A 22,991-nucleotide genomic window follows, 5' to 3' on the forward strand; every position below is an offset into this window, starting at 1 on the left:
AGAGAATTTTCAAATCAATGTTTATGAGTTAGTTTTGAATATCTAGTTTTATTGGAAATTAGGAAGAGAGAGAACCAAGCACAATTTCTAGGTGACTTGATTAAATGTCACACTGACTGCAAGAGTCCCAAGAATGACAGAATACCTGAGGACAAGTTTGGGGATCTACTTCATTTTTTGAGACAGGGTCTCACACTGAACCTGGATCTCACTGATAGGCCAGTGAGCTCTCGCTATCTTCCTGCACTGGGGTCACATGTGTGTGCCACATGACACTTTTTATGTGAGTGTTGGGGATCCGAACCCAGGTCTTCATGTTCGCACAGCAAGTCCTTACCTTTAGACCCATCTTCCGGGTGCCTGCTCTTGTTTAGACATGGCTCTTCGGGAAGGCAGGACTCCTTGGATCCTCCCTCACACTCGTCATCTCCCACCCTGTGGCCCGGGTACCATCCCATCACCCAGCCTTGCACTTCTTTCCTGCCTTCCAGTGTCTCTGTGAGACCCGAGTTTCCTGGTGGCAGAGAGTGCTTTGCATCCACCCTGGTTTCCTCAGGCTGTGGCCTCGTGTGTGGATGGGGTCTGGAAACTAGCTCAGTGTCTCCCTTAATTTAGGTTTGGGAACGGCAGCTTGACAGGGCTGGGAAGGAGGCATGCGGAGGAAGGAAGCAGACGCCAGGCAGAGCAGACCAGCAGTGGAGAGACCTCACCAAGAGCAAGCGGCCCTGCTGCTGCATAGCCTCTGAGGGTGGCCACAGCGGCGGTAACCTGAGTTTGGAGGACAAAGGCTGGAGCTGATGTCTCTGAAGGTTCCAGGTCACCGAACAAAGATCAGACTCAAGAGTCCTGAGATCGCACAAAGAACTCTGCCTCCAAGGGGGAGGGTGCGGATGTTCTGAAGTTCAGTCCCATGAGAAACTGCCTTTCAGCTCTTCCACACTCCTTCCCAGGGTTCCCGCAGACCTGCCTCCTGAGGCTCACAGGGGGCCAGATGTCAGTCATGAGGGAGATTCTTGAGATATTTTCCCCCCAAGGTAAGAGAAGGCCAAGGGGTTATGTGTGTGAGGGGTTCTCTGTGTCCTGGCTAATAAAACAGGACACAGCTATGTCCCCCCCTCCCCCAGGTTGGTTTACTCTGGGTGCATTTATGGAATTATTTCTCGATACACTCCATGAGTGGCGCTTTTTATTTTTTAAATCCCAAGAAGGATGAAGTAGAAATAGGAAAATGTCTTTGGTCCTCTGAAGGAAATGACAATTTTCCTTCCAAGTCTTCCCCTGGGACCTCGAGTCAGAGCCGCTGAAAGGAGAAATGGCGCCGTCTCCCCCTGGTGGTCAGTAGGGACAGAACACTAGGAAGTGCGACCAGATTGCAGGTTGTGTGAACAATCACGGGGAGAAGCCTCTCAAAGGCTGACTGGCCATTTCTTTGGGAAGCTGTATAGCTGAGTGCCATGGGGGTGGGGGATGAGGTGGGACCTCACTTCCCCCATGCTGTGTTATTAAGGTCATGAGAGGTCTACTTCATGGGGCCATGGTGGCAGGGAGGTGACAGGCTTGCTCTGGGTCCTCTTTCTGTTGGACTCAGATGATGAGGTGGGTGGTATAAGGGATGGGACATGTGGATATTAGATTTCTGGCTATGGTCTTACTGGTGTAGACTTTCCCACCTTAGCAAGCTGGTCCCCACAGGAGGTTTGGGGTAACCAGGGAAACTGAAGACCATCACAATGTCCTTTATCTGATGACTTATCAGTGTGAGTTGTGCTACTATAGAATGGGAAATAATATATAAAAATGTCAGCATGTAGGAAGGCCTCTGAAGAGGAGGCCAGACTGAGTTACGTAGTGAGACCCTGTCTCAAAACAGACAGACAACCTTCAATTGTCAAAGTATGAATCAAGGATTTTTTTTTTCCAGATAAGGAAATTGAGGTTCAGTGACATTATATTCAGAATGAGGCAGAAAGTTCCCGAGTGGAAGCATGGGACCTCTGCCCATGTCAAAGATGTCAAAGGCCTTCGGAGGCATGGTACCGTGTTAGGAATTACTGGAACTGTGTGTTGGAGACATTATCCATCTCTACTTTCAGGGTAGGTTTGCAGGGATAAGATGCTCTTGTTCAGAGACCCACACCCACCTCCTTCTTGCCCAGACCCTGTGCTGGCCCGTGAATGGGGACTGTTGGCCAGAGCTGCTTGGATCAGCCTTGACATCTGTCCCAATGAGCCGCCAATCCACAGGCTGGTAAGAAGCTGGACAGAGGACTGAGCAGGAAGGACAGTTTTTGTCTTCCTGTCTGAGACAGGTCTCATTGAACAGCCCAGGCTGACCTGGAAGTCAGTGTAGCCCAGACTGTCCACAAACTCGTGCATTAATCCTCTTGCCTCAGCATCCTAGGGGCTGAGATGACATGTGCTAACTAGCACACCCAGAAGGAAGTGCTTAGAGCAGTTGGTTCCTCTAGGGAGTGTGTCCTTCAGAGACAAAGAAGATCCCACGGGAGCAGGAGGACATGGCTCACAACAGAGAGCAGAGGCAGAGAGGAACCTCGTTTCATGGAAGCAGCCTTTGGAGCCTCTGTATTCCAGCTCACAGAGAGGCCTGAACCCACTGTCAGGTTGAACATTGTGCTCATGTAAGCCTGAATCTGCAGTGTAGCACAGTCTCTGTCTCTGTCTGTCTCCGTCTCTGATTCTCTGTCTCTCTCTCTCTGTCTCTGTCTCTCTCTTCCTGTGCCTGTTTCACGAGGGAGGAAAGTGAAGCACTAAGATCTTGTGACTTGTCCTGGTCACACAGCCGACTGACTCCATAGCTGTTGCTCCCAATGAATGTCACGGGGTGCTACTGGCTGCCTTGTGTGGTTAAGGATGGCTCAGGACCCTCTGGGATTATCTTACAGTCCTTGTCTTGTTCTGTCACCCATTCATCAATCTTCTGTCCAGTGGGGCCACTTGCCAGGTACTATACCCTCCACCCCATCACCTCCCTGCTCCAAGCATCTGTCTGTTCAGTCGCAAACAACCACCTGGTCACCGTGCTCCAACCACCCCTGGGCAGGAGTGAGTCCTCTCTCTGCTATTCGACACACGAATCTACAAAGTCTCATGTAGCCCAGGCTGGGCTCAAACTGACCATGCAGCTGATCCTTGATCCTTCTGCCTCTGCCTCCTGAGGGCTGGGATTACAAGCATGTGGTACCGTACCCAGTTTACCTGGGGTTAGGGATCAAATCCAGGGCTCTATGAATGCCAGGTAAGTGCTCCGGTCCAAGCTACGCTGCCATCTCTTTCCTGCTTCCTTTCCACATGGCCTGCCTTCCCTTGCCAGAGGACACCCAGAAGTAACTTTCTGGAATCGGGAAGAAAAATGATCTGGAGATGAAATATAAATGACCTCGCAGAAAGCCGCTGTGTCCTACAGTCTTGTGTGTTCCCAGCTCCAGGGCTGGAACAGATATCCATTGGAGGTCCCCAGGGCCCTTGGTGTATGCCTTTTTCCCTCTCCTGATGTCACACTGGGAATCGGAGGGTTTCTGGATATTTCCTCCCTCAAAGCCATCTGTCAGCGTTCACCATCAAGCTACTGGGCAGGAGCTGTAGTTAACAGCAGCAGGGAGAGACCGACTGACTGACAGTTCAGATAAACCCGAAGAGAGTCCATCTCCTTTATCAAGTTTATTTTATTAAAATATATAGGACTGGATATTGGTGGGCGCTGAGACAGGAACCACTCTCCCAGGCTGCACCCAAGGGAGACACTTCTGCCATGCAGACATGCGGCCAGTCTATGTCCCTGCCAGGGGGACAGACCCCTCCTAGTTGGGCGTGCAGCCAGAGGCTAGGAGGTGGGGTCAGTTAGAGTGGTAACCTTCTCCTGTGGCCTTGGCTTCTCACAAGCACAGGAACCCCGTTGGGAAGGGCCAGGCTGGGGTAGGGGAGGTCCCTGAGCCAGGGAAAGCTGATGGTCTCTAGATGGGGTGATGGGGGCCCCCAGTCAGGATGGATATGGGGTCAGTGCAGCCCTGAGATGGGGGTCCACCTGTGTATGGGGGCCACTGTCACCCTGCCTTTCCTCTAAGGACCTCCCTTATCCTGGGGCTGGCCTTCTGGGGGAACACCCACGGACTCTCAGGGCTGGGCCTGAGCAGAGACTGGGCTACAGCTGATGGAATGTATTTTTGGGAATGTTCCATTGGGGAACATGCTACCTGGGACATGGTCCCTTATGGGGGAGGCCTGGGCAGGCAGGAGAAGCTCTCCTCCCGAGGGCCTGTGGACCTGCTGCCTGGTCACAGGTCCCCATCCCTTATGGCTAGCTTCAGCTTAGAGCTGACGGGGGCTCCCATCCCCGGGGTGCAGCCCAGGCAAGCACGGTCCTCGGGGTTTGTGCTTTAGAACGTTGGCGAGCCAGGCTGGGAAAGAGCTGTGAGACCCCAAGGCTTCGAGGCACAGGATGGATTCCGAGCATCTTCCTCAGGCCACTGAGTCAGGGCTGCGGGGACCCAGGCCTCCCCCAACCTGCTTCCCCTTGTGGGCATGGCCTGATCTGCTAGGGTGTTTGTGCTTTTTGTATGGGTTGGGATGAGCCTGTTCAAGGGCCGCCACAGAGCTATGGCCGATCCACTGTGCCAAGGAACTGGGTGGCAAGTGGCCAGGGAAGAGGAGGGGGATGCCCCCTACCAGGCCTTTCCCATTACAGTCCAGCTCCCTAGTTATCAGTCCCTGAGCCAGGTGACCTCCCCCTAGAACCAAAAGAGGACCTTGGAGAGGCCAGCCTGGTGCTGGGAGTTGGGAGACCTCTGCCCATCACATTCCCATGGGCCAGTTGATGGTCTGGTCCATCACCCAATAGTGTGGACAAATTGTTCCCCCAGCTTCTCCAAAACTCTTGATCCTGCCCTGCTCTTAAAGGACATAGCCCAGTGGCCCCTCACGATCGATGCTCACCCCACAACAGGTGGCCTGGCACTGGGGTTCCGGGACCCCGGACGAGCATAGCATGAAGCTACAGGTTCAGCTTCTACCATTATTTCTCCCCTCCTCAGACCTCTTCTCTCTTGGCCCCTGCAGGGTTTCTGGGAACTTCCTAGGGACATGGGTCCATGGGCAGTGAGTAGCCTGGTCTCCCAAGTGGTAGAAAGGACACAAAGGACCTTCGCTTTGTAAAGATCAGGCACTCTTGGACTCTGAGCTCCTTCTGGGTAACATCCAGGGCTGGCCACCCCAGAGGCAGCCTCATCTATTGACCTGGGAATAGCCGAGGGTGCCTTCTGACTGTCACCTCCTCTGCCAAGCCAGAGGAAGTGTGTGTGTGTGTGTGTGTGTGTGTGTGTGTGTGTGTGTGTGTGTGTGTGTAATGGAGGGACTGTGTCTGTGTGTCTGTCTTGGGAGTAAACTGCTCAGTTTTTGCAAATATATTAGAAAAAAATGTTTCTCATAGAGGCTGCTCATATGAGGCAGGATTGAGGCTTCTCCAGGCTGAGAAGCAGTGACCACCCAGGGTCCCCTCCCATATGTCCTAGATGACGTTCTCAAACAGCTGCATGGAGCTCATGATGTTCTCATCCTGTGGGAAGAAAGGAGAGGCCGGTCAGGATCTGGGGCAGGGCCGTGGTATTCCCCAGCCCTGACTGACTGCAGATTCCTGTCAGGGACCACGTCTCACTGGGTAGATGGAGCACCGAGGAGCAGAGAAGAGGGGAGCAGCTGGTCCCAGAGTCCAAGTGGCAGGGTGCAGCCTGTCATCCCTAGGGACGGATAGCAGGGTCTGGTCATCACTGATGCACAAAACCCTCCTGGCTCCAAATCAGGTCAGGGACCGGGGGCCATCAAGAGGCAGGAGGCAGTGGCGTGTGTTTCCTGTCCCCAAGGACTCAGAGGAGGGTCAGCAGCAGGGCCAGGAAAGCTCTAGGTACCTCTCCCTTAGTGTGAGTCTGTCTGGGGGACGGGCACTGGGCTGATCACCCTCCTGCTGACTGCACATTTGCTCTCTGATTGGGGATACCATGAGAAAAGCCGAGAGAGGGGGGTCAGGACTGGGTGAAGGAGGGGACAGAGAGGAGATGGACTCAGGAAAGATGGAAGTTTCCCAGTAAGTGGAGCCTGAGGATAGCTAATGGCATCCTCCCCGTACCCTGGCAGGAACAGGATCCTGTGTGTGAGGAGGGAGGGAGGGGAAGTGAGAGAAACACACACACACACACACACACACACACACACACACACACAGACAGACACACAGACAGACAGACAGAGACAGAGAGACCACAGAGGCTCCAAGCCCAACATCTGAAGCCACCTACCTTCTGACAGGTCTCCAGAAACTCGTCAATGGTCACCACTCCATCCTGGTTCCTGTCCATTTTCTGCAAGCCATGTCCAAGGTGAGCCTATCTCCCTTAGGGCCTCCCCTAGTCCGGCCTGAGCACACTGCGGGGGTGGGGGGAGTGCCTTCCTCCAGTTCTCCTGGCCCCTCTATTTCCCACCCTTTCCAGCCAACCTTACCCTTGGTGACTCCTCAGGTGGCCTGCTTAGGGGGCTCCCTGCTGGCTCACCTTAGCTTAGCTTCCCAGCATTCCCTCTGTGCCTGTCTAATCCCTCAACTTTGGAACAGAAGCCAGCACTTCAGAGGCACTGGATGACCCCCGATAAAATGGAAACCATTGGTTCCTTCAGCCCCTTCAGAGTGGAGGCAACTTCAATATTACTCAGGTAGGGTGGCAGGAGGAGAGCCTGCTCCAAGTATGTCCCAAAGGCACTAAAACACTGGACCCTGTGTGGGTGCCAGCTGCCTCTGCACCGAGGAGCCCAGAGGACCTCATTTTCCAGAGGAAGTTCCCTGGGAGAGGGCCTGGGCTTCATTCATCCCCAAGGGACTCTGACCATCAGCTTGGGTGGGGAGCCCAATCCCATCTCTTCACTGGCATTGGCTGAAGGCTCAACCAGGGTAAGAGGCTCACTAGGGTTGTCCCCCACCCCATCAAAGGTCAGGGCTCACATACCTGGAAGAACCTCTCCACATGCTCCAGGGGTGCGTCTTCCCGCAGGATGGGGTAGGTGTGGCGGCCCATCATGTCGTAGATGGATTTCATGATGGCCAGCATCTCCTGGAGGACAGAGGGCTGCATGAGCTGCTTCCACTGCGCCTGGGGGTCTCGAGTGTTACCTCCAAGGGCCAAGCTACCACTAGGGCAGCGGTGAGTGCATTTGAGGTGCCTGGGAGCTACAGAGATGAGCTGGCTCCTCCTATCCAGTGACTCCCAGGAGATTTTTATGTACCTGTCTCCCAAACAAGAAGCTATAGGACTGTTTGACATAAAACTGTTTGGGCCAAACCAGACTGTCTGTGGGACTGGGTGGCAAGGTCCCAAGGCAGGGCTGAGAGTCACCAGGCCAGTGGCATCAGGAGAGGAGGGACGGGCAGATCTGCCAACCCAGTACCTCTTTGGTGATGTAGCCATCCTTGTTAATGTCGTAGAGATTGAAGGCCCACTTGAGCTTCTCATGGACTGTCCCTCGGAGCAGGATGGAGAGCCCGACCACAAAGTCCTGTAGAGGAGAGGGAGGGTGAGCAGCAGCCACGGCTGAGGCTCCCTTTCCAGCTCACCACGTGACTCCCACTGAAAGTCACCTTCCTTCACAGGAGGGTCTTCCACGGTCGAGTGGCAGATGTGTCCCTTCAGGTGGTCAGCATGTGAGTATGTGTGCATGTGTGTGAGGTTGTGTGTCCTTATGTGTGTGAGCACATGCATAACTCTGTGTGTGTGTGTGTGTGTGTGTGTGTATGTGTGTGTGTGTGGTAGTCAATATTGAGTCAAGCAGAGACTCAGCTGTTGGTTTGGTGGCTTGTGCTCATTTCATGTATTTCTGCTGTCTGGGGTGCCCTTCAGCACAGGGGAGTGTTTTACTTTAGTCCACGAAGCGTCTACAAGTCAAAGGTCCTTGAACCCTTTTAACTTAACAAGCTAAGTTCACAGTGTTCAGTCTGGTCGGCTGCTGTCACCTGTGGGATGTGACAGATAACATGACAAGACGCGAATGTTCACACAGTTGCTGTGTACAAATTCCAGCTGGAGGCATGAGAGGCAAGCCCTCTTCCCCTCCCCACCACGGGGTCCTCTTTGGCTCTTCTGAAAGGAAGGGATATCCTGGGGAATTGCCAATGGAGGCTGCAGAGGGACAGGGTCAAGCCTCAAAGGACCCGGTCCCCACTCCCAGGTTAGACTCTCTGGTCACAAGGAAGCCCATAGGACAAGGAGAGACCAAGGGAAACAGAATAGCCATTTGTAAGGAACAGAACATTCCAGAAGGAATAAAAAAAAAAATAACAAAAACAAGGAGATACAGAGGTTAGAAACCTGGCATGCCTTACATAAAAACATAAGACACTGTTTATAAAAGAAGACAGAGGAATAATCCAAGACCAGAAAGAGCTTGCTGGTTGGTAGGGATTAAAATGAGAAAAGGTTTGGAGGAGCAAGTGGGGTCTTCCAAGAAGTGCACGTGTACACATGTATGTACACACACACACACACACACACACACACACACACACAGAGAGAGAGAGAGAGAGAGAGAGAGAGAGAGAGAGAGAGAGAGAGAGAGAGAGAGAGAGAGAGAGAATCAATCCCGGGGGACAGTCAGAACCAGAGAAAATGCAGCAAAGTGAGTCAGAGAAATCAGGAAAGATTTCCCAGAAGGCAAAGCGCTAAGTTCCCAGGCCCCACCCCCACCCTTCAAGTGGCACAGTGTGAGATCAGCGACAGCTGAACCCATGGCACAGGAGTTCCTGGGGAGGCTTAGCAAAACTGCCTGCCAAGAGAGGGTTTCCAGAGAGGCACACAAAGCCAACTGGGAGAAACCAATCAATATCAATCATCCATCCTTGTCAATAAGGTCCCACACCTGATCAGAGTCATCTGATGGCTTGTTGAACAGTAGCCCTGGGGGAATGATGCCCGAGAAGCGCCCTCCCTGGAGTTCTTTCTATCCATGCAGCAGGCGAAAGAGAGGAAGGGGAAAAGGTATTTCCGGGGGATACCCAGTGGCTATAAAGTCACTTCCCACACATTCTTTCCAAGGAGCTGCTGGGAGATGCACCCTTGAAAAGAGAGCAAAGCCAGGGAGAAGTTAAGGGAGGTCCCCAGTCCAGGGGACTTGACCTGGGGAAGGGGAAGAGAAAGCAGGTCCAAGGCGGGTCTGATGGAGCTGGAGATCTTTCTCTGAGTCACACGACAACCTGAACCCTGCAGTCCGGTGTCAAGAGGAGGAGGGGAAAAGTGTGCGCTCAGGGAGGCTTAAGACACCAAATCTAAACAGGACAGACCCGAGGAGTTGTAAGCTTTTGGTGTAGGGGGTCACCCAGTTTTCCCAAAGTCTGCCCTGTCAGTCTACTGGCCTTAGAAGTCATGAAAAAAAAATTCAAAGGAGAAACGAGGTGGTATTTCTTACACTTTTAAGCTTGGGAAAGTGTTGCTGTGGTTTACCCAAGCAAGGAAGATTCAAAGTCATCCCTGAAGCCTTGACAATCCACCTCCACATTGTCCACTCCACAGACCTTCCCTCTAGGAGGCTGAGAAGTGTGGTGTCTAGTTTGGATGCGATCCTTCTCAAGTAGACCACAAGGGGGCGCAAGCACCCTCCTATCTTCTCTATAGAAACCTTGCATTTAGCCACACAGCCCGCAGCTAACAGAGGACTGACAGACTGTCCCTGCAAAGCCACCGGAGGGCCTCATTTGTCAAGCAGCATAATTTCACGTGTGATCACCACCAGTCTCAACTCCAGGCTCCGAGGTGTAAGCTCCAAAGAGGCACCCAGGGCTTATTCAGGTTTCCAAGTCAAGATCCCACAGATGAGCATAAAGAAGCTGCTAAGAAACCTGAGACGACAGCTCACACCATATTAGGGAAGCCAACTTGGTCAGTAACGTGGAAGCCATTATGGGGTTGGGGATATAGTACAAAGAGGTGGCCCCACCCTCCAGACACGTGAGAGCTCCGCTTTCCAACCGAGCAGCTTGTCCAATGCCATTTCCAAGCTGGGTACCCGGGAGTCACCCACAGTTACTGAAGTGTTTGGTAAGATAAACCAGCTGAATTAGAAAGGTCCTTCGTGGCATGGATTGGTAAAGGCACACCCACGTCCAGTCCAGCACTGTCCACAGCAGGTGGAAGGAGGGACCTGGGACCACGTCCGCTTGGCTCTGCTGTGGCTGGCCAGTTTTGCTGCCTTTGTTGCTGTCCTTCATTGCGTCAAGAGTGAGAAGTTTTATATATATAATTATTATTATTATTATTTGCAGAGGGAAGGTTCTGAGATGTTGAGTTGGGCTAAGTATCTTCCAGAGCACTGTCCACCCACCTGAAAAGATCATTCTAGACTCCTGGGATCCTGGCCCGGGGGCACACCGAGGATGGAGCAGTGGAAATATGTGCGGGCCCCCCCCCCTTCCAGTAGTAGGCTTCCCAGAATGCCACAACCAGGAAGTTCCTCAGGGGACTGAAACCAAAGGGATTCATTTCACACACAGACAAGTGTGTGGAAGGCTCTGGAAGGTATCAGTGCTGAATGACCCGAGAAGGTATCAGAGGTCCCATCTCAGCCACTGACATGCCCTGCTTCTCAGACACACCACCTACCCCCAGATCCCTCTCTGTCATTTAGGAAGGGTCCCCAGGGACAGGAAGTGATGCTCACGGGAGGGGGCCGGCGCCATGACCTTCCTGGTCCGTGGACTCACAAAAGGGTCCAGAAGCTGACCCAAGGGCTTGTTGACAGATAGGTAAAGCTCTCCCACACGGCTGTGGCTGGGACCTCTCACTGGATTCTTTTCCATGCTTCTCCAAGAGGCTCTGTGGTCCCAGGGCAGAACCTCAGGAACTGGCTACAGGGGAAGCCCGGGGCGGCCACGCAGTTCCCGGCTGGCCCCCGGTTCTCATTGTGTTTTCTCTGTGCAATGATGCCGGTGCCTCAGGTGTTAGTGGAAATTAGTGGTAACTATACCGGTGTATACAGAGGGACTGGCCCTTCTGGTGAGCGTAGGGGTAGGGGCTGTGGTCACAGAGCTGAGCCCAGGCTCCCAGGCCCATCCGGTGTACCACTGTGGCTGGTGCTGTGTAAAAATAACCCAGTGGCATTATTGACGAGTTATTATTACCCCGGCCTGGCTGTCCATGGCCTTTCGGAGCTGTGTGCTTGCTAGACCGCTTTCCTGCTGGCCGTCCTTGGCCTTGGAAGCCAAGCTGGGGCACTTATCGATCAGGCTAGCTCTCAGTGAGGTCCTCTCCGAAGAGGTTTCAGCTTTTCTCCTGCGGCTATTTTTAGGGACCTGGGCTCCACAGATGGGGCCTGTCTCAAATGACTGCATGTGGCCAGCCCTGGGAGGAACCCATGACGCCACTGCTCATGGGGAGCCCAGGCTGTCTGGAGCGATGTGGGGGCTTCCGGCTTCTCCTTCCCCGCTCCGAGCAACACTGGCCGTCACTCATGGTGTCTTGCTGGGGTGACAGCCTGGAGGCTGTCATGTTCTGAGTGTTTCCGACCTGCTTGCTTAGTAATAAGGTCAGGGAACGACGACTTGAAACCCCACTTTGAGCCATGTGAGACCCGGGCGTGGTAGCTCATGGCTGTGTTCCCGGCACTCTGGAGGCTAAGGCAGGAGGATTACGAGTTTGAAGCCAGTCTGGATTAGTACAGAGAGACCTGGTTTCAAAGAAACAAAAACAAGGGCTGGTGAGCTGTTAAAGGCACTTGCCGCCAAGCCTGATAACCTGAGTTCGATCCCCAGGACCCAAATGGTGGATGAACGCCGACTCCTGAGAGTTGTCTCTAACCTCCACACACTTGCTGTGGTGTGTGCCCCTCCCCAAATACATGATGACTACATTTTTAAAAATCCTTGACCTCAAAGGTGTAGATTTGCGTCGGGTCACTGCTAGCTGAGGGTGTCCTGGCAGCTTCCCTGGCTGGCTTAACTAAGTTGGAGGCAAACTCCCAGCATGGAAAAGAAAGCTAGCCAACTGCCATCGGTCTGCTTGTGTCCTGAGTGACATGTGGAAGGCTCTGCCCGGGATCGAGTCTGACTCATTCAACAGCCCTAAGAAGTTGGTACTGAGGGAACCACTCCGAAGACCACGGGGGCAGGACCCAGGGGTCAGCGGGGACCTACCTCGAAGTGGATGGCCCCGTTCCCGTCCGCATCGAAGGCGTTGAAGAGGAAGTGTGCGTAGGTGGTGGCGTCTGGGGGGAGAAAGGGCCAGACTAGAGTTGGGTTATCTGGAAGTCTGTTCCGGTCTCACACAGTCCTGCCCGGAGCTCATGCCCAGTGGGGGGTCCCCTCTGATAGGTCAGAGCAGCATCAGGCCCTCCAAAAAGGAAGGGGTGGCTAGGCAGGTGGGAACGGTCCCCAGACCCCCTCCCCAGAAAGGGGACATGATCAGGGCTTGGAAGCAGTCGGGGAGGCCCGGGGTTTGGACTTACCTCCCTGCGGGAAGAACTGTGAGTAGATGAGTTTGAAGGTGTCTTCGTCCACCAGGCCCGTGGGGCACTCCTGCAGGGAGAAGTCGCACCTCTCAGTGGCCTGGGCCACTTCTGGCTCCATGCCTGACTCCACAGGGCTGACCTCTCTCCACCCTCTGGAAGGATGAGGTGCCCATTGCCTGAGGCACAATGTGCCCCTCTGAGCCCCGGGCTAGGGAAGCCTTTGGTAGGGCAGGCAGATGGCAGGGTAGACGGGGTTGCGGAGGCTGCTCCCTTCATGCCAACGCTGTCCCGCCTGGTCCAGCATTGGAGGCTGTCACAGAAGGGCATGGTGGCTTTCACAATATCCATGCTCAACCCCACCCCCCAAATAGCTCTTCCGTTACATAGGAGCCCTGCAAAGACCCCATTTCCTGGGTAGGAAACAGGAAGGTGGGCCAGGATCTCTCTCGAGGCTCTGATGGGGACTGGGGACATGGGGGCACTCACATTCTTGAAGCCTCGGTAAAGGGACTGCAGCTCCTTCTTGGTGAACTTGGTCAGGGCCTGCAGCTGGTCCAAGCCCTCCGGCTGGTGGCGCACGGTGGACAGCTCCAGTTCACTGTCACTGCTGTCTGGAGGAGGACACAGACCCAGCAGGCAGAGAGACATGGGGTGTGGGCAGGAACCAGGACACAGGCAGAAAGAGAGGGAGGGGGGCTCTCCTTGTGTGACTCCCCTGCACCGCCATGCTGGCTGTGCATGGCCGGGCGCACAGATGGAGAGGGGAGTGGGAGGGAGACACGGGAGAGATCTCACGGCAAGATACCATTTTTAGACTGTCTCTTCCTGTAGCCCTCCTTGACCTCACAGGAATGGGGAAGGCACCAGCCTTGGTCCACCCCAGCCTGAGGAGCTTGCTGGATAGGGCAGGGTCTTTATTTCCATTTCTGTTCAGTCAAACGAACAAAACGACACACCAGAATGTGTGCCAGGGCTGCCTTGGGGGGTAGACTGAGACTTCCGGTGACATTTCCTAACGACCAGACCCTCCCCCATACATTTTCTCGGGAGTGGCGTGCATCTTGCTCACAATGCACAGTAGAAGCTCTGGGCAGGAGAACTGCAAGTGCCCACCCCTTGTGGGTAACAAGTTCTCAAAGTGCTTGTCATCCGCAGACACGGGTGTAGAAGATCACGGGTGTACTACAATCACGTCTCTGCCAAAACGGTAGGTCAGGAACTACATATAGCCTGCCTGGAGGGCCTCAGGGCAGCCGGCACACGTGGGGCAGCTGGCACACTCGGGTCAGTCTGCACATGTGGGGTAGCCTGCACACTCAGGGCGGCCTGCACACATGGGGTAGCTTGCACACTCAGGGCAGCCTGCACATGTGGGGCGGCCGGCACACTCGGGGCGGCCTGCACACTCAGGGCGGCCTGCACACTCAGGGCGGCTGGCACACATGGGGTAGCCTGGCCTCAGAAGCACCCGCTGTTTCCCTGGCCAACCACATACCCTGGTCCCAGGTGAAGACGTTATTGCCTCTTCCTTCTCTTATGTTTCTGGGCTTCTGCTTCATCGAGAGCAGCGGTTCTCTCTCGACCTTCCTAACGCTTCGACCCTTTAACACAGGTCCTCACGCTGTGGTGACCCCCGACCATAACATTTTGTTGCTGCTTTATAACCATAAATTTGCTACTGTTATGAATCATAATGTAAATATCTGTTTTCGGATGGTCTTAGATGGTCTTAGGAGACCCTGTGAAAGGGTGGTTCCATCCAAAGGGGCCATGACCCACCAGTTGAGAACCACTGATTTAGAGGCTGTACTCAAAGGCAAATTCCCCAAAGTGCTTTCCAGACCATCTACCCGCCTGCTTCCCTGTTATAGAGCATCATTTTAAGGGGTGTTACTTTTGTTTATGTTGCATTTGTTTAACTCTGTGAAGCTGTGTTACTTTGCTTGTCTAAAACACCTGATGGTCTAATAAAGAGCTGAGCGGCCAATAGTGAGGCAGGAGAAAGGATAGGTGGGGCTGGCAGGCAGAGTGGATAAATAGAAGAAGAAATCTGGGAAGAGGGATTGAAAAGGAGGAGCCAGAGAGGGAGGAGGACTCCAGGGGCCAGCCACCCAGCTACACAACCAGCAGTGGAGTAAGAGTAAGATTTACAGAAGTAAGAAAACGGGAAGAGGCAAAAGATAGACGGGGTAAGTTAAGTGAAGGGAAGCTGGCTGGAAACTAAGCCAAGCTAAGGCTGGGTGGTGTTTATAAGTAAGAATTCATCTCCGTGAGACTTTTTTTTGAAAGCTGGGTGGCAGGCCCCCCCAAAGAGTAAAAGCAACAACAACATTTCCCCTCCTGCTCCATGATGTGGCACCTGTCCCTAGTTAAGGTGACCCCTCCCGTGTGGGCAGTGGGTCCCAGTCCTCAAGCCCAGGCGCTCCTTCTAGTTCTCTTCTCCATGTCTTTCCCCTTCTCTCTGGTCATTCCCATCTTCATAGGGACATCCCAGGCTTTTAACATTTTTGTGATGCTGAACCTGAATGCAGCGTGAACATTGAATGGGTGAGTATTCCACCACTAATCTGTACTCAAGCCCTGGACTCCTGGTAAATCTGGCTACCTATCAAATGAAGCCCTGACAAGCCACATGTGGCCTGCAATGCCACTCTGGCTGGTGTCCCAAGAGGATTTGTCTCCAGACAGGGCCACCTGTACAAGGATGCTCACAGCAGCAGTGAGGTTTTTTTTTTTTAAATAATTTATTTACTTTTATTTCATCTGCATTGGTATTTTGCCTGCATGTATGTCTGTGTGAGCATGCCAGATCTTGGAGTTAGAGACAGTTGTAAACGTCCATGAGGGTGCTGGGAATTGAACCCAAGTCCTCTGGAAGAACAGTCAGTGCTCTTAACTGCAGAGCCATCTCTCCAGCCCCGCACAGTGAGGTTTTTTTTTTTTTTTAATCTTTCTTTTTTCTTTTCTTTTCTTTCTTTTTTTAAGATTTATTTATTTATTTTTTTAAGATTTATTTATTATGCATACAATGTTCTGTACTGCATGTGTCCCTGCAGGCCAGAAGAGGGTACCAGATCTCATTACAGATGGCTGTGAGCCACCCATGTGGTTGCTGGGAATTAAACTCAGGACCTCTGGAAGAATAGTCAGTGCTCTTAACCTCTGAGCCATCTCTCCAGCCCCACAGTGAGGTTTTTGTTTGTTTCATTTTTTAAAAATGAGATGGGGGCCGGGCGGTGGTGGCACACGCCTTTAATCCCAGCACTCGGGAGGCAGAGCAAGGCAGATCTCTGTGAGTTCGAGGCCAGCCTGGACTACCAAGTGAGTTCCAGGAAAAGGCGCAAAGCTACACAGAGAAACCCTGTCTTGGAAAAACAAACAAACAAACAAACAAATCAGATGGGGAGCTAGAGACATCTTTGTCTCTCATAGCAGGATGGGCAGACAGATGTGGAGGACACACCCCAGGGAGGAGCCTTCAGTGTGAGCTGCCCAGAGCAGCATGGATGCCGGAAGGAAGGGGCTTGCCTTCGCGAGGAGGGAGACTTTTTAGACTGGGTTATAAAAATGCCCAGTAACATGCTTTCAACAGAAAAGATATCCTGAATACAGAAGCACAGGCCGGGCTAGAATAAAAGAGGAGAGAAAGGATAAGAACCTCAGAAATTCCATGATGAGAAGATTATTTTATCCTGAAGACAGGACAGAACAATACAGAATATATTGCATCACTTAAACATAGCTGTTAAATATCTGAAGCAAAGTAAATAAGTAGATAAAAAAATCAGAACCACAGGAAGGAACAGATACAGCACAACCATAATTGAAGATACAAACATTCTTTTTCAGCAACTGGCACAAGTAGATATAAAAGATTCAGAAGCCACTATCAACCAATTTCATCTAATTAATATTTATAGAACACTATACAGAGATTGTAGAACATACATTCTTTTCAAAAGCCTACCCTGTGGTTGCCAGGATATACCAGATACTGGTACATAAAATGGATCTGACCATAGCAGTAATAAGTTAAAAATCCAAATAAATGTTTAGAAAAACCTTAAGTGTTTGAAAATGAAACAATACACTTGTAACGAGCCTACACATCAGAGAAGGCAAAGTTTGAACTGAGTGGTGGTGAAGACATGGGCTGTCAAGATCTGCTAAGTGTGGGTAAAGTTGTGCCCAGAGAGAATATCATAGCCCTTAAATTCTTCTATCAGGCCAGGCATGGTGGCGCATGCCTTTAATCCCAGCACTTGGGAGGCAGAGGCAGGTGGATCTCTGTGAGTTCGAGGACAGCCTGGTCTACAAAGTGAGTTCTAAGACAGCTAGGACTACACAGAGAAACCCTGTCTCGAAAAACCAAGAAGAAAGGAGGAGGAGGAGGAAGAGGAAGAGGAAGAGGAAGAGGAGGAGGAGGAGGAGGAGGAGGGGGAAGATAGGTACCCAGGTACAGTGGCTCAGGACTGTAATCCCAGCATTCAGGAGACAGAGGCAGGAGGATTGCTATGAGAGTTCCAGGCCATTCTAGGTTAGAGTAAAATTCTATCTCAGAAGGAGAAGGAGGAAGAGAAAGGAGTTCAAGGCTATCCTGGTCTACAAAGTTAGTTCCAGGACAGCCAACACTACACAGAAAATCCTGCCTAAAAAAACAACCAAACAAAAAAATCAATCAACAACCAAAAGGAGGAGGAGGAGGAGATGAGAAGAAGGAGGAGAAGGAGGAAAAAGAGGAGGAGGAGGAGGAGGAGGAGGAGAGGAGGAGGAGAAAGAGGAGGAGAAAGAGGAGGAGGAAAAGGAGCAGCAGGAGGAGGAGAAGAGAGCTGGATGAAAAGCAGTGATACAGACTCTTCCACGGAAGCCTTTTAGGAGCTGGGAAGGTACCTCAGTTGGTAACCCTTGCCGTGAAAACATGAGGACCTGAGCTCCTTCTCAAGGTAAAAACAGATGTGTGGGGCCAGTGAGGGGGTCCCCTGGGTACAGGCACTTGCAATGCAAACCTGACAACCTAAATTTGGCTCCTGGGAACCCACATATAAAGTCAGATGTGGTATAATGTTCTTCTGTAATTCTGGCGCTCCTATGATGAGGAGGTAGGGTGGTGGTGGAGACAGAACTGCCCGGAAGCCACGAACCTGTGTACGGTCCTGATGTACACAGAGCACAGGAAAAGAGAGTGGAAGATGAGAACTGACTCCCACCAATTGTCCTCTGGCTTCTCTACACGCACCATGGCATGTGTACCCACAAGAAAACACACACACACACACACACACACACACACACACACACACACACACACACGTATAACGAAATAATTTAGAAATTCAAGGTAAACAGAAGAAGGGCCATTAACAAAAATATAGTAGCACTTGAGCTGAGCCAGGCCTGGTGACTCACAGTCTGTAAGCCTAACACTCGAGCCCGTTGCAGGGGATAGTCCCCAGTTCAAAGCCAGACTAGGCTACAGTTCCAGACCCCGTCTCAAAACAAACAAACAAACAAACACAACAAACACAACAAAAACAACAAGTGATAATGGACAGAGAAAAATAAGAGTAGAGCTCAAGAAACAATTAAACAAATAAATACAGACAAAAAACTATAAGGCCATTAAGAAATCCAGTAGGAAATCACAGGCTGGGAAAACATATTTCTAGTGCATATATCTGATGAGGGCTCATCTCCAGAACATGTAACGAAGTTCTGCAAGTCAATGATAATATAACTGATAACTCCACCTTCCCCGAAAGATCTATAAATGGTCAGTACAAGAAGGGCTGCCCTCAGCACCAACCCATCAATCAAAGAAATGCAAATGAGCCAATGTAAATGGTGATTCGTCCAATCATCTGTCATGCCCATGAGATGGATGCGGTGAATGATGGTGAGGGTGTGAATCTCCTGGGAGCTTGTGTACTGTTATGGCAAGTATATAAAATGGTATACTCAATGGGCCACTGCTTGGCAATTTCTTAGGAAACACTTATCAAACTTATGGCCATAATCACATGGGGTAAATGGGGATTCACAAAGTCTACAGGGAGACTTATGCACGGCTATTCAAAGAAGCCTTATTCTTATTAATGTTTTCAGCAACAAAACTGAAAGCCGCCCAGTCAATAAAAGCATGGATATGTGGCCCATTCATTATAAAAGAACAATATTCTCTATTAAAAACAAACAAGGATCTATTTGTCCATAGCAACACAAAGCCATCTCAAAATGTTAAACTGAGGCAGCTTTTTCTCAACTCCACATTTAGTAACATGACCCAGTATGAGCTGTGAGCCCCAGTTCAAGACAATTTGCTCTAGACCAGTGGTTCTCAACCTGTGGGTCAGATACCCTGTATTCAGATATTTATATTACAATTCATAAGGGTAACAAAATTATATTTAAAAAGTAGCTACAAAACAACTTTATGGTTGGGGGGATCACCACAATATGAGGAACTGTATTAAAGGGTCGCAGCATCAGGAAGATTGAGAACCACTGTTTTAGGTCTAAGGAAGAGTAAACGCAGATGTTCATGGACAAAGCCTAAAGCTAAGTCTGTGAAGACCAGGTCTGGGACGATCTGCCATGTGCCTGTGCATGTGTGTGCCATGTGTGTGCAGGTGCCCACAGAGGCCAGAAAAGGGCCCAGATGCCCTGCAGCTGAAGTAACAGGTGGCTGAGGGGAGGTGAGGGACAGGGAGGAGAGAGAGAAGAGGTTGAAAATGAACACTTTTTTAAAATGACAAAGCCAGGCATGGTGATGTGTGGGAGAGTGTGCAGACTGAGGCTGAAGGGTTGTGAGGGCCAAGCAGGAAGACCGAGAGTCCAGGGCTAGCTCGGGCTACTCGGTGAGACTGTGTCTGGAGAAACCAGCAGCAGGGGACAAAGTGTCCCTGACCCTGCCACTTTAAAAGCCAAGCAGTCAGTGTTCAAAGGACCACCAGTGATCCTCACACCACCCATCAACACGTTAATCTTGGTCTCCAAACCTTGTAACAGCGACATCAGGAGAGAAGTCGGATGCTGTTTCACTCTAGAAGACAGATACAGGACCATGACCCAAATGTTAGCCAACTCCATTGTGGTTTATTTTTTTCTTTAAGTGTATGATAATTAAGATCTGGGGATTATAAGAAGGGAAAATTTATGAAAATCTTACTGATAACCAAATGTGGTGGTGTACACTTGTGATCTCAGCACGCGGGAGGCAGAGACTGGAGGATTAGGAGCTCAGGACCAGCCTTGGCTACATAGAAAGTCAAGGCCAACCTGAGCTATGTCAGCCCATGTCAAGAGAAGGATAAGGTGGAAGAGAAAGAGGAGGAAGAAGATGGGGAGGAAGAGGGGGAGATGAATTCATGAAAAGTCAATAGCAGCTCTCTGCACCAGTAATAGCCACCGTGAAAACACACTAAAAACAACAGGTGACACCCACACAAGCAGTACAACCCAAAGACAGTGAAGCAGTAAGGGAGACTTAAGGGACCTCTACAGACAGATGAACGTCCATGCTGCATAGCGCCACTCGATAGTAACATCATATTGTAGAGATGGATAATATTACAAACACGCCATTTCTCCTTCAAGTCATATACATGCATAGTCAATGAATTCCAACAAAAAGTCCTGGGGAGATGCCTCAGTTGGTAAAGTGACGACTGCTTTGTCCCCAGTCCCCGCATAAAGAGACGAGTGAGATGGCTCACGCTTGTAACCCCAGTGCTGGGAGGGGGAGACAGCGGGATTCCTGGGACCCCCTGTCCAGCCAGTCTAACCCTATCTCAAAAACAAGGCTGACCCCTGAGGAATAACATCTGAGGTTGTATGTGTAAAAACACACACACACACACACACACACACACACACACACACACACACACACACTGAAACCCAGTTGGATTTTTCTAGAACCTTGATAAACTCAGTCTGCGTAAGGAGTTTTTCCTATTACAGATCTACCCTATCTGTGTATTGCACAGCCACTACAGAGAACACTGTGTGGCTGTGATGTGGGTGAACCCACTCACCAGTTTCCCAGGGAGCTCCGAAGAGTTAAGGGGATTTCACAGTTTGTTTAGTAGGGAGCATTAGAAACTGGGTATCCATATACAGAGAGCAAAGCTACACACCTCTGGATTCTAGCACACAGCCAGATGACTAAAGACCCAGGGGTGAAAGGGAAGTGACAGAGTTAACATTGAAGATGGAAATGGACCAGTGATGTCGCTGCACATCTGAAATCAACACTAGTTGGGGCAGAGGTCTGGACCCACACAAGGCAAGGAAAAACTAACTCCTGCAAATTGTCCTCCAGATGTGAAAACACACACACACACACACACACACACAAAGGGAGAGAGAGAGAGAGAGAGAGAGAGAGAGAGAGAGAGAGAAATCCTCATGCCGTGGCTGACTCCTTTCCTTCTCTTCAGAATCCCAACCACCATTTTCTAGGTAGGCTGCTCTGCCTTTGACCACGCAGCTTCTTCTTCTTCTTAGGATGCCAGAGGAAGCTTCTGGAAACACATTTGTTCCTATCCTGCCTCAAGCCTACTACAAAATCAGTTGGTGTCCCCTCTGAGTACCCCCAGCTCAGATTTCACCTCTGACATCTCTCTCCCCTCCCCTCTCCACTCAGCTATACTGTCCCATGCCCATAAAACCTACCAGGCACCCTACCCCCACTGGGCCTCTGCTCATATGCCAGTCACCTTCTCAGAGGGGACGACCCCACTGCTCTCTACCCCATCCCGGTCTTACACCTTGGGTTGGCTGTGACTTGCTGGCATATGTCTATTTCTGCTTTCTGTGTATGGACTGGATGCTCTACCCAAGCCCTAATGCTCTATGTGGCCAGCTTTGGAGACAGGGTATCCTGGATATCATTGCTGTGATTTAGATGAGTGCCCCCCAAATGTTTGGTCCAAACAAGAAATGTCAAGAAGAAAAAAGCAGTTCCCAGCCACTAGATGGGCCAGGGTAGGGGAGGAAGAGCCTTGAGGTTAGGGTTACTCAGAAGGACAAGCATATAGCCACATGGGTTTTGTGTCGTTCAAACTCCAGTGTCTCCCCCCACACTGCCCATCAGTGCATCCACTGATGACCAGAGCGCCAGGACAGCTGGCATCTCTACCTCTGCCCAGCAGGCCTCAGTAAACCTCAAGGACCTTCCTGTGTCAGCACTGGGACTCATGCTACACTGCTGAGCTTTGTGGGTTAGGGAACTGAATTATTTGAAAACAGGGCCTCATGTTTTCAGGTCAAATACTTCACCAGTTTCCCTAGGGCTGAAGCTTTTCTTCATGTTTTAAAAAGTCCGGAGTCCCGTGGCACTGGGACCGAATCGGCATCTGAAACATTGCAGACTGGGTTTTTTTGAGAGCTTGTTTGAAGGTTCTAGAGATGAATGCGGCTACTTGTGTGCCCTTAGCTAAAGATCATTCCTCCTCTATTTGGTCTGAGGCTATCCTCTCAGGCCAAGCACACAGAGAGACACATAGAATTGGGAGGGAGGGAGGGAGGGAGGGAGGGAGGGAGGGGCACCTGCCTAGCCAGCCAGGTCAGTCTAATCAATGCTGGTAATCAATAGGGTAGCAGATGTTGCAGCCAAATCACCCTCATATTCAAGCTGGGCTTTCTTACCAGTGCACAAACAGCACAGAGCAGGGGCCTGCCCTGCACTCCACATGCCTCCCTCTGTGCATGACCCACTTGTAGGGGCTGGAGAAACATGGCTTAGATCTTGGATTCACTAAGGGGACCTACACAGGGCCCAGGGAAGGGGCCTTCTTGGCCTGCTCCAGTAGCTGAACACACCAAAGCTTCCTTGTGGCTGACGCCTCCGAGCAGCTGCCCTGAAGGCCTCCTGCGTCTTGCCACAGTATGAGAGGAGGCAGAAACAAGAGTAGACTGCCCCCTTAAACCTCCTCTAGAGTGGGCTGAGGACCCCAAAGTTCCTTCTTTGTAGAAGACTCCAGAAGCAATGCTGTACTCACCGGCTCCAGGCCCTGTGAGCTCAACCTTTCCGATACTCTGTCCCCACCTCCTCCCCAGTACAGCTGAGTTAGGGCCCCTCAGGGTGCAGCAGCACACTCATGCATCCCACAGTCACCACTGTGTCACATTGCCTGGCCAGAGTGAACAGACGAGTCCCCTCAAGTCACCAGGGACACCTGGCATAGTTAAGATGGAATCCGGCACTTTAAAAACATCTCTGTGGTCAAGGGGAGAGCTCCTGGGCTCACTCACACCAGACTGTTGGATACAAAGTTTAATTCCACTTATTTTGGGATGTCCCAGGACCACTAAAGTCCTTAATATGGTCCCACACCAGTGACTTTACACCAGCCCAACCAACCCATGGGGCACATGAGTTTGAGGATAACTATGAATGTAGTCCAATACAAACATTGCAAACTGACTTAAAACATGAGATTTTTGAAGTTTTAAATTTTTTTCTTATTATAACTCAACATTATGTTGTAATGTCAAAATGCTAG

The 22,991-nt window shown here is 51.2% G+C and overlaps 1 protein-coding gene across 8 annotated transcripts in view; it reads right to left on the bottom strand.

Moving 5' to 3' along the window:
• Nucleotides 1-3,663: 3,663 nt before the first annotated feature.
• Kcnip3 (potassium voltage-gated channel interacting protein 3) overlaps nucleotides 3,664-22,991 on the bottom strand; it is a 72,991-nt gene continuing 53,663 nt past the window's right edge. For 3 of the 8 annotated variants that reach the window (XM_028892742.2, XM_028892743.2, XM_028892746.2), the window contains 7 exons: nucleotides 12,973-13,097; nucleotides 12,484-12,553; nucleotides 12,173-12,264; nucleotides 7,444-7,551; nucleotides 7,005-7,109; nucleotides 6,306-6,368; nucleotides 3,664-5,569 (listed from right to left, as the gene is read on the bottom strand). In XM_028892742.2, the coding sequence (XP_028748575.1) occupies nucleotides 5,522-5,569; nucleotides 6,306-6,368; nucleotides 7,005-7,109; nucleotides 7,444-7,551; nucleotides 12,173-12,264; nucleotides 12,484-12,553; nucleotides 12,973-13,097 (611 nt within the window). In that variant the 3' untranslated portion in view covers nucleotides 3,664-5,521. The remainder of the gene's footprint in view (nucleotides 5,570-6,305; nucleotides 6,369-7,004; nucleotides 7,110-7,443; nucleotides 7,552-12,172; nucleotides 12,265-12,483; nucleotides 12,554-12,972; nucleotides 13,098-22,991) is intronic. The other 5 variants (XM_028892744.2, XM_028892745.2, XM_028892747.2 and 2 more) reach the window with 3 other exon arrangements.

The sequence above is a fragment of the Peromyscus leucopus genome, chromosome 4, assembly GCF_004664715.2.
Source record: "Peromyscus leucopus breed LL Stock chromosome 4, UCI_PerLeu_2.1, whole genome shotgun sequence".
Lineage (NCBI taxonomy): Eukaryota > Metazoa > Chordata > Mammalia > Rodentia > Cricetidae > Peromyscus > Peromyscus leucopus.